The sequence below is a fragment of the Tamandua tetradactyla genome, chromosome 9 (assembly GCF_023851605.1).
Source record: "Tamandua tetradactyla isolate mTamTet1 chromosome 9, mTamTet1.pri, whole genome shotgun sequence".
Classification (NCBI taxonomy): Eukaryota; Metazoa; Chordata; class Mammalia; order Pilosa; family Myrmecophagidae; genus Tamandua; species Tamandua tetradactyla.
Window position 1 is genome coordinate 6,306,609 of NC_135335.1, and position 11,060 is coordinate 6,317,668.

The 11,060-nt window shown below is 53.8% G+C and overlaps 1 protein-coding gene across 3 annotated transcripts; it reads left to right on the forward strand.

The window, feature by feature from the left end:
* The first annotated feature begins 480 nt into the window (after positions 1 to 480).
* Positions 481 to 10,847, forward strand: C9H11orf24 (chromosome 9 C11orf24 homolog). 3 transcript variants are annotated; one of them, XM_077115481.1, is made up of 6 exons: positions 481 to 623; positions 3,677 to 3,876; positions 5,657 to 5,832; positions 7,901 to 7,976; positions 8,611 to 8,756; positions 9,488 to 10,847. In XM_077115481.1, the coding sequence occupies exons 5-6, from the start codon at positions 8,678 to 8,680 to the stop codon at positions 10,633 to 10,635; spliced, it is 1,227 nt and encodes a 408-aa protein (XP_076971596.1). In that variant the 5' UTR covers positions 481 to 623; positions 3,677 to 3,876; positions 5,657 to 5,832; positions 7,901 to 7,976; positions 8,611 to 8,677; the 3' UTR covers positions 10,636 to 10,847. The 3 variants fall into 3 exon arrangements, with proteins under 3 accessions (XP_076971596.1, XP_076971597.1, XP_076971595.1); XM_077115482.1 differs by lacking the exon at positions 7,901 to 7,976; XM_077115480.1 differs by lacking the exons at positions 5,657 to 5,832; positions 7,901 to 7,976.
* Positions 10,848 to 11,060: the final 213 nt, after the last annotated feature.

Consider the following 11,060-nt stretch of genomic DNA (forward strand, 5'->3'; position numbering starts at 1 on the left):
CCATTTTAAGGGTTCTAAGAGGTCGGCTGCCGGCACTCCTATACTATCAAGACACCCCAGTGCCTGCCCCAGAGCCGGGATGCGTGGCTGTGAGAGGAAGAGAATATATGGGCCAGACAGAGTTTCGGGGTCACCCGCTCTGGCTCGCACTGTTGGGGTTCCTCTGAGCCCACACGGCACAGCCCGGGAACCCCAGACCCTCCTCCCACCCTCCCCAGACAGTCGGTAAGTCGCAGCGGGATCACCAAACCCCAAGAACGCCCATTTCCAACAGAAACCTGCCCAAAATAGCTCCTTCCGGTAACGCGCGCGCAATGAAACCTGGGTCGGCCCCTGGAGGCGGGGCCTAGGTGCAGCCCCGCCCCTCGCTTCCGGCTCGGATCCGGCGCCGCGGGGCACCGCTGCGGCCCCGCCCTCCTCCAGCGAGGCAGCCCCGCCCCTCCGGGCCAGCCCGTCTCGTGACGTCACTTCCGGGGCGGTCCGGCGGGACCCGAGCAGGGGCGGCTTCCCTGAGCAGCGTTGGCTCCCCGCCGGCCGAGCTGTCCGCTGCCGGCCACGTCCTCGCGCCGGGCCTCGGGCGCTTCCCCGCCGTTCCAGGGCCGCCGCAGGCCTGCAGCGCTCGGGTAAGGGGCCCGCGCTGCTCGGGGAGCTGTTGTCAGGGCTCCCTGACCGGCTTGAGGGTGCAAGAGAGAGGTGCGGGCAAGAGAAAAGATAAATGGGGCAGAGAGTGCGAGACGCTGAGGAATGGGCTCGAGCAGAGTGGACGGGCTTGGAGGAGTTAGTCGGGGCCGAGACTGCTGGGGGAGCCTGGAGGGGCGCCCAGGAGGCAGGGGGAGGGAGGAGGCTGAGGTGATCCCCACGAGGGAGGCCCAGGTTGCTCAGTTTGGGAGTAGAGGATGGGAAAGTTGGGAGACTCTTGTCATCAAGAGATACCCCACCCCACCCCACTCCACCCCAAAGCCAGCACCAGACAGGGCCCCAGGAAGTGAAGTGCTGGGAGAAAGAGGAGCTGGGCCTTTGGGTGGCCCGGGCCTCCCCCCAGGCCCTCTTTACCTGACACAGGGTTGCACATTTCAGATTTTCTGCCCATCTGTCTCCCCTGCTTAGTTCTACCATGCGAGAGTTCCCGCTACTTACTGTGTATATTTAACCGTTAGGTGGATAAGGGGAAGTAAAATCCACATGGTCTGCCACAGACAGAAATGTGGTGCTTAGAAATCTGCCTTTGACAATGTGCCGTTATTTTCCCCCATCTGCTGGAAGCATCTCTTAAAAGTTCAATGAACTCGGTGAGGAAGGTATTTAAAATACAGAATTTCAGTTTATAGACTTTTCCTGCCTGATGGACAAGGAATGTCAGATCTCTGCAAATTGCCAGCAAAAACTAGACCTTGATCAGCCTTCAGCTGTGATAACAAAACTTCCGGAAACCTGGAAATTAGTTATCACGCTTTAAGTAGGGACTGTAATTAAGACAGCATCCAGGCTTCCAGCTTCTCACTTGCTGCAGAGACACACATCCTTTGGACCTCAGGGCGATGTCTAGATTCTTAGCTTGGTGACGTGTCACGATCAGACACCTGCAGTCTGCTTTGCATTTACTTCCGCAATACCTACTCCTGGTGTATCAGAGTAGGGACAGGGGCAATGTGACAGCTGGTAAGTATCAACTGCATGATGAGATGTGGGGACAACACTCGCCATCCCTCACCAAATCTGAGGATGTGTTGGATCGCTGGGACCTGGTTATGCCAGGAAAAAAGAATTCATCAATTTAGAGTCTGATTTCATGCAGCTTGTTTGAGGCATCCCACATGTTACAAAAGGGGTAAATTCAAGCCAAGGTTTGGAAAATCAGAGACAGAAGATGTTAGGACGCACCTTAAAGTCACTGGCCAGGATAGGATCAGGAACTCGACCAGCCCAGGGGCACAGACCCTGCGGGGGTGGGGTGGGGTTGGACAGAGCTTTCATCGAGTACCACTTAGCTCAGAAGGGTGCTACTGCACCTTCCTTGCAGATCTTGTAGGGACCTGACCCCTGGAAAGGGGGAGTTCCAGTACCAGCTTAACCTCCCATCCGTCCTTCCGTCTGCTCTGATCTCCCACTCATACTTGCTTAGTTCTTTCTTGCTTATTCCCCTCCTCTCCTGGGGCTCTTTTTTTTTTTTTTCCACCTATAGGGACTGATGCTTTAGTCAACCCAGTCCCTCTGTACCAGATAATGAGAATAACTGGCTAGGTCCTGAGAGTCAGACTGCTGTGAGGGCTAGATACATTCCCTCTTGGAAGGCTTCTGGCAGCCCTTGCAGGAGAAACTATTATTTTCAATCTTATTAATGGGTTTGTTCATTAGCAGTCCACTAATATTTTCAATCTTATTAATGAGTTTGTTCATTAGCAGCCCACTAATAGAGATGAGCACAAGCCCCCACATGTGAATCTCGACATTTGGAATCAACTGTTGGAAACTGGAGGCAGGACCATACCAGAGAGATGAGGTCACATCCCGAGGGCCTGTTCTTGACTTGCCATAGCAGTCAATTCCTGTTTCTCTCCGGGGTGGGGGTGGGTGGGGGTGGGGAGCACCAGTCCCACTGGCTGGGCGTGAATCCCGTTTTGGCTCCACCTGTGTGCACTTGCTTTTGGGTCTGTCACCGTGTGGGTGGTTATTTACAAACATGCATGGATGTGATTGCACAGGTGTGTGTGACTTACACAGATACACCTGTGTGGCTCTGGGCATGCAAGCGAGTGTGTGCCTGTGTGCACGCACACGTGTGCTTTAGGTAACAGGCCCACGGTGGTTAACAGGCCTCAACACCTACTAATATCTACCCGCTGATGAGCTGTTTCTTTAATCTCCAGGATTTAAAGTAAATGTTCATTGATGACAGAATCATTTGCACTGGTTAGTATATTTGTGTTCCAGCTGTAGTCAAAGTTTTGGCTGGGCTCTGGAAAAATGGATCTCCTCATATGCAAATCACGTGGCTTCTCTAAATTATTAAGATCTATTTGTGAAACTGTATGTGGGATTACTCGGTGCCTTTCCTGCCTTGCAGCTCAAAGTATTTGAAGAAAATCAGACGTTTTCTTTCATTTGAGCCTTTCAGAAGTGTTTTTAAAGGTGACAGATGCTTATATATATATATATATATATATATATATAAATAGAAAATGAAAACTGGGAGATCTATTTCCCAGGGTCAACCATTATTTACATTCTGATGCAAATCTTTGGGACCCATTATTATAAGCCTGTTTAAACAAAAATGGGTACATGTTGTGGTGTAACCTGCTTTTTTCACTTACTGATGCATGTTGCATTTCTTCCCATGTCGAAAATATGTATACTTTTAAATAGCTGCTGTAGTATATTTCTTATGGTACCATGTTGTGGATGGGGCCATACTTTGCAAAATCATTCCAGTCTTCTGTTATTATAAATAATGCTGTGATGAACATCTTTGTAGATCTCTGTCTTTGAACACCTGTCCAGTTGCTTCCTTAGAAGAAATTCCAGCTGTAGAAATTGCTAGGTCAGATGTTTTGACAGTGTAACGTTTTGGTACATCTTGTGACTTTCCTAGTACCACTATTTCAGTGCCTCCTTCCTCACTGAATTTCTCCCCCATGCGGTTCCTAAGGAGCATTTACTCTTTTTCAACTCCTAGATGTGCCTGAAACCAGGGTGGAGCATCTGCCTGTGTCCCACATGTGCCCCCAGACATGCCACGGCCTGGGAGTGCTCCACGAAGCTGCTCCACCGCCTGCAAAGCCAGACCTCACCCGGCAAGCAAACCACGCCAAGCTCGCAGCTCTCCAAGGAGGAGGGAAGCCCAGCCTGGGAGCACGTCCTGACCAGCTGCCTCTGGTGAGTGTCTGAGGCCCTGCAGATCAGGCATACCTGCTTGGTGACCACACAAGGAGCCGGGAAGGCAAAGCCAAAGGGCTGAACCTCACAGTAACTAAGAGGAGTCCAGTCTGTGGCCCTCCAGTGTCAGAGGTCCTGCCCTCTAGGGTGGTCCACAGCTAGGGACGGGTGGGAGAGGATGGGAACGTGAGGGCCACAGTGGTCCTCTTCTGCTACTGTGACACCAATACCAGTTACAGCAGGCTTCCTCTCGGCCTTGTGTCCTGATACCAACGGGAGCCCCCGTGTGCCACAGCCTACCCCCTTTCTCACTGCACGGAGGGTGAAGGAGGCACCTGTCAGCAGAAGAGGCCTCCCTGGACCCAGGACCCAGACAGTGTGTGTCTGTTCTAGAGTGAGAAACTAGACAGGAAGGAAGAGATTCACTGGGTACAATGTATCTAACTTGAGTGCCTACTTCCCTGTCTCAGCTGAAACAACAGCTCTGATATTCTCTGAAGTGCTGGAGCAAGGGACAGCAAAGGACAGCGCAGACCAGGGCCAAATGCCACCCACTGTCTGTTTTTGTAAATAAAGTGTTATTGGCACACAGCCACACCCATTCGTTTATCTCTCATCCATGGCTGCTTGGCAGAATTGAGAAGCTGTGGCAGGGACCACGGTGGCCCACAAAGCTCAAAATCTCTGCCACACCCTGCTCTAGAGATTTGTAGAGAAGGGACAGCAACAGGATGAAGACTGGGCTGTATTCAGAGAGCCAGGACCCCCTGTGCATGCAGGGAACTCCCTGACCCCATCTCACCCCCAGACTCAGCTAGAAGACTCCAAGCCCAGGGCTGAGAAACAGAAGCTTCTCAGGCCCAGTGGTACTGGCATTTTAAATGCATTCAGGAGATGTGACCAGCCAAAGCTGGAGCCAGCTAAATATGTTGATTTACCCAGAGCCCAGCTGCACAGCCTCAGCTAACGAGAAGATTGTGGGTTCTTTGTGCCTGAGACCTTCCAGTTTCAGTCCTTCCCTGTCCTGATGTTGGGTTATTTCTTTTCTCCCTACCCTTCCCCCACTTTTTGCCCTGCCAGAACAAAGAATGCTTTTTGCACTCTCGAAACCAAATGCAAATTTGCAATTTGTAGGGCTGCGTAGCTTTTCTAAGCATGTAAGACACCAGCAGTCCCCACTGATGATTTTGGAGGAAAAACCCAAACTGGAAGCTAGAATAAAGTCAGAGACTTGGACGGGAATTAGAAGCATCAGGGAATGCACAGCCTTCCAGAAGCGCTTGTGTTCAGAGTGTTCTGGGCATGGGACACTTTACAGCGGTCTCCCACTGATCACAGGAGACAGAAGGCCACCTGGCCCCCACCCTGATACCCCTTTCCACTGCATGGGGCTGCTTTTGTGTATCTCCCCACGAGACTGTGGTATATCAGTGAGCCCAGGATGAAGCAGCCTGGGCCCATGAGCCCCGAAAGCCCGCTGGTGCCAAACTCAAATTCTTATGCATCTAATTGCTTTAAAAATAGCCCAGATGAGCAATTTTTAGCCATTTATAGTTGTCTGGCTTTGTTCACCCTGGGAAACTGAGCCCAGCATCTGCTAGCCATAGATAAGAAAAGCCCTGTAGTTTTAAGACCCAAGCCTCCCTGCCATGCTGACCTGGCAGCATGGCCTAGACTCCTCAGCTCCCCACCCCACCCCGGCCAAGAGTTCCCTTTCTCTCTTCTGCTTCTGGTGGCCTCTGCAGTCTCCTGCTCAGAGGGGTTGCCCCATTTCTTGCAGCCCATCTACAGCTTGCATGTGACCGCCACCTAGTGGCCAGCCTTCTTCCTGAGCAACTCTGAAATCCTCCAGCCTGAAGGCCCAGGGCCCTGAAGTGTGTCCTGGGGTGGGTGATGGTTCAGCCTGGAGGCAGCTGCTTCCCCCAAACCATCCGACCGGCCCCGCATCAGTGCCAGGTATTCTGCCGGGTGCTCATGGGTGTTACATGAGCTCGTGTCACGGTCACGTGGCTCCAGGGGGCTCTGGGGCACGCAGGACTGGCCCAGTGGCTCAGTTTTACAAGGTTGTCATGAAAATACCACTGACAAGGTGTTTTGCACTTCCAGACAGAAGTGTATTGTGTCACAGCTCTGGGGGCTGGAAATCGGAAATCCAGGCATCGGCAGAGCCGTACCTCATCTCCCTCCACATTCCTTGGCTTGGCGCAGCATCAGACAGTCTCTGCCTTTGTCACATGGCCGTAGCTCACTCTCTGTCCCTCTGTGTCCAGAGTTCCTCTCTTTATGAAGATCCACCCTGATCCATCTTCAGAGATCTGGTTTACAAATAAGCACACATTCACGGGACTGGGGCTCAGGACTTGATCCTGCCTTATTGGGGAAGCAGCTCAACCCATAACAGCCGGGGTCACTCAGTCGGCCCAGGCAGGAGCTGGGATTTGATCCCCAGCAGATCTTCCCCCACAACCCCCATATCCCTCCATGGGTACTCGCCCCCAATCCTGTTGTGTTTCCAAGAGAATGATAACGAACGCTGGAAAAGCTAACAAGCCGCTCGAGAGAGGTGGTGGTGACTTGCCTCTCGTCCCTAAGTAATGGATGAGCACCTGCCCCTGCCCCCCAGCTCCAGTCCCCTGAAGCCACAGGGTCTGGGGTCTCTCTGTTAGGGGCTAAGTGCTGATTTCCTTATGCCCATGACCTTTCTTTTCACTATTAAAATTTTTACTTAAAAAAAAAAATCTGTTTTTCCTAAAGATGTATTAACACCTCTGCATCACTTCTATAGAGCATTAGAAGGAAGGCAAGTGAGACAGGCAGCTGTGGGACCTGTGCTGCCCTTGAAGTGGAGGAGTCATTAATTCACTCATTCATTCATTCAGCCGCCACTGAGCCCCTGTGGGGGCCCCAGAATTCTGGAAGTGAGAAAGAGAGACACAGCCCTGCCCTCAGGGAGCTTATGGCAGATGGAAGAAGACAGGCATGGAAGCAAGCGAGGGCACCAGGAGATGCCAGGGCTGGAGGACAGCACTGTGAGAAGCGTTTCGGGGCTGAGGGCAGGTTGGGCAGGAGCGGCTTCTCCCTGGGGGCCCCCTGGGTGGGGACTTTGAGATGAGCAGGTGCTCCCAGGCAGAGGGCCTGGTGAGGGGCTCAGCCTGCTGCTGTGTGGGAGCTGCAGGTTTCACACGGGGGCTTTGAGATGAGCAGGTGCTCCCTGGTAGAGGTTTCACATACGTGGGGCGGGGCCGGGAGCAGAGAAGAGAGAGCCTGGTCTTGAAGGGCCCCAAGGCTGTGGTAAGGAGCTGTGGGTTTTCCCAGGACAGTGAAGGGCCTAACCAAGGGCAGGCAGGCTCGGCCTGTAGGGTGCCGGGATCTTCTCGCAGTTGTGGGGTGGCAGCAGCTCAGGGCCGGGGTGGGAATTGTTGAAGGAGATTGAGTTGCAGCTTTGAAGATCCGTGGAAGGAGCGAGCCCATCTGGTCACCAGGCCCAACAGGTGTGGCAGGACTGCCGAGGAAGCAGTTAGCATCCATGCCCGGGCGAGGAAGTGACCTGACATTTCCCTTCCACAGCAGGGTGCTGGCTCAGCGGGAGCACAGCTTGGAAGCTCTGTGGCGCCCAGGAGGGCTCAGTGGAGAAAGCAAAGGCCTAGGTTGTCCTCCCGCAGGACCAATTGTGAAGGAGGCCTCGGGAGTCCCAGTCTGGTCACCTGCAGACTCCCGGCGTGCCTTTGTCATCAGCTGCTTTCTGCCTTGCACCCCGTGCCCTTCCCTCCAGGTGCCTCTCCATCATCTGTCAGAGTGTGGCCCAGAAGCCACTTTCCCAGGAAACCGGCTGTCCTCCCGCCCCGAGCTGAATCCAGCACTTCCTCTGGGCCCCTACAACACCCTCCCTCTCCGCCCTCTGCCCAGGTTCCCTCCCAGCCTCTGCCCACTCCTCAAAGCCTCTCAGTCTCCTGCTTCCTCTTGACTCACCTCTGCCCTGCACTTGTGCCCGCTTACAGTGATATCTTCTCTTTCTCTCTCCCAGACAATAGGCCCTCTGGGGATAGGGTCCTGTGTTTTCCAGCTTTGTGTCCTAAGTGCAATGCCTCACACGTGTGTAGGTACTTGGCTAATATTGTATGGGTGGGTGGGTGGATGGAGGGATGGATGGATGGGTGGGTGGGTGGATGGAGGAATGGATGGATGGGTGGGTGGGTGGATGGAGGGATGGATGGATGGGTGGGTGGGTGGATGGAGGGATGGATGGATGGGTAGATGGAGGGATGATGGGTGGATGGAGGGATGGATGGATAGATGGGTGTGTGAATGGAGAGATGGATGAGTAGGTGTGTGGATGGTGGGTGGATAGAGGGATGGATGGATGGGTGAGTTTGGATGGTTAGAAGGATAGATGGGTGGATAGGTGGGTAGGTGGATGGATGGAAGGGTGGATGTGTGTGTGATCTCAGGATTGGGATGATGGAAACTTGCTGAGGAAGGGACTCTTAGTGAAATCAGGATCAAGTGCTTTAAGCCCATCCGATGCCAGGCCCTGGACAGATCGTTACTACAACCACGGCTGAGACGTGCTGCGCTCTTACTGGGTCCTAGCCCTGAGCTAAGCATTGACTCACTTTGCAGCCCAGGCCTCCCAGTAGCCCTCCACACGAGGTGCTGGGCCGAGCCCCAGGCCTCTGGGGCCGCTGCATGGAACTGACCAGATGCCTTCTGACCCACATATTTTCTTGACCACAGAGCCCTCTGCGAGCAGAAGGAAATCATTCACTGCCTGAGGAGCTGACCAGCCTAGCTCAGCCGCAAGATGTGGACAGTCCTTGTGCTCATTTGGATTTCCTCCCTGTCCTTATCTGAAAACCAAGAGACGTCATCACTTGACTCATGTAAGTGAGAAAACTGTGGTGGCCGGGCAGGCCAGCAGTGGCCCAAAGCATTAGGCCAACAGTGGCCCAAACCATCACCCAGGCCAGTGCCAGTGAGTTGGGCAGCCCAGATGCTGGGCTGAGCAGGATTACCAGGCAGAGCCTCTCCAGGGCCAGCATGGGGAAGGAGCCCCCGACAGGACCCAGGAGCTGAGCCCTGGAAGGTTCACTTGCTCAACCCAGCAAAATTAGATTTCTTCTATAAATTTAATCTTCAGTGGGAAGTTCATTCTTTCATGCATCAAACATTTAATTGCATGCCTCCTCTGCCAGGCACTGTTGATCCCCAAGAAATCCTGCAGCAAATCCTTTCATCAAGCCAAGAATTGTTTAACAGTGTGAATATCTGTACAGTGATGTGTCAGGGTGTGGGTTTAGTGGGTTTTCTCACGGGGATCGACGCCTGCATGTTCCCTCTGTCTGATGTTTTGGGAATGTGCAGTTCTTAAGCCTTCCATGGGCTTGGGGTTCAGAGAAGTGATACCAAGGGCTTGGCAGTGAGAAGACAAGAGGGTGTCCTGCTCACCCATCGCTCCCTTCCCTCCTCCTGGGCTGGGGAAGGAAGGGTTGGCAAAGCCAGCCTGAGCCAGCCCAGAAGAGCTGGAAATGGAGACGATATCTGAGTTCCCCCTGTGCATAACTGAAAGTGACCATATCTTTTCTCTTCCTTTTTTGACCTTAATGCTACTCAGTCCATAACCTGACGGGGATTAGTTTAGTCCAGAAAAATGCATCTGTGGAGATATCGGGAACAGTTGGTACCAGAACGTCTGGAAACATAACTTCGGTGACGCCTTCCCCTGTCACATTAACCAAAGCGACTTCGATGGTCAACAGCAACTATACTGAGGTCACAGCAGAGACAACAAGCAGGACAGGGGTAGGGGCTTTAACTGTTGCAGGGGGCACAGCTGACCATGTGGCTTCCGGTACACCCATGCTGGCCACATCATCAGTCTCCACGTTGGCTGCCCGGGCTGTGTCCCCAACCTCCCCTGGGCTCTCGTCTCTCAGCACACCCCGTGTCCAAGTGCCAAGCAGTAGCATGCTGCCAAGGACGGCAGTGTTGGTGAGCTTGGCCCCAAGTACTGTAACCACAGCTGCAGCCACACCCAATGCAGGCAGTCCAGGAAACATGCACAATTCCTCTGAGCACTTGGCCAGTAGCCCCCCGGCAGACCCTGCCCTCACCACGAGCCCCCAGGTACTGAACGTGTCTGCACAAGCTTCCGCCACCCAGGTGTCAACGGGCCGGCCCAAGGTCACCACTGTGAGCAGGGCCACACCCACCCTCTCACCCACCACCCAAGAGCCCACCACCCTCCCCTCGGTGACCTCTGTGGCCACAACAGCAGGTACCACGAGCAACGCACAAGCAGGGGAGCTGAATACCAGCACAGTGCCAGCACACCATGCCAGCCCGACCCCTACACGGGCGGCCACATCCCCTACGACACATACACAGCCGAACCCTGCCCTGCCCACCCAGGCCACCGAGGGACCAGGTATACCCCAGACACCGGAGCAGCTTGGGACCGAAGCCACACCGGGGGCTGCCTCCACCAGACTGACACCCGGGAGCTCAGGGGGCCCCACGATGCAGGCCACAACCTCGTGCCAGCCCAGCACCCAGGGCCACCACCTGGTGGCCACCTCTGAGCTGCTGCCCCAGTTTTGGGTGAACAGATCTGTTCTGCTGGTGGTGCTCTTACTCGGGGTGACCCTTTTCATCACGGTCTTGGTTTTATTTGCCCTGCAAGCCTACGAAAGCTACAAGAGGAAGGACTATACCCAGGTGGACTATTTGATTAATGGGATGTACGCAGACTCGGAAATGTGAAGGCCGTGGGAAGGCTGGCCGTGGCCGCTGGCCGACTGGAGCGGTTGCAAGGCCGGCCCCTCTCCCCGTCCTCTCCTTTGGCCTCTGATGCCGAACCAAGTGCTTCCAAATTCTTTTGGTGCAATTTAGGAAATATGCCAGATGCTTAAACACATTTAATTGCCACCCGATTAATTCCATGATCACTAAAGAATTGCTGCTTTTTTTCATAATTTATTTTTGTAAACGATCATGTTGGCAGGTGCAGGCAATAATTCTGCTGCTGGGCGTGGGGGGGCGAATCCCGAGGAGGATTAAAGCCATGGCTGCTTTCCCATCAGATCATCCCTCTGCCTTTGTGCAAGCTCTGTCTGCCCACCACTGCTCAAGGGGAAGGCTTTTTGAGATGTGTATGGCAGGGTTTATTTTCGTAAATGTTGAACATT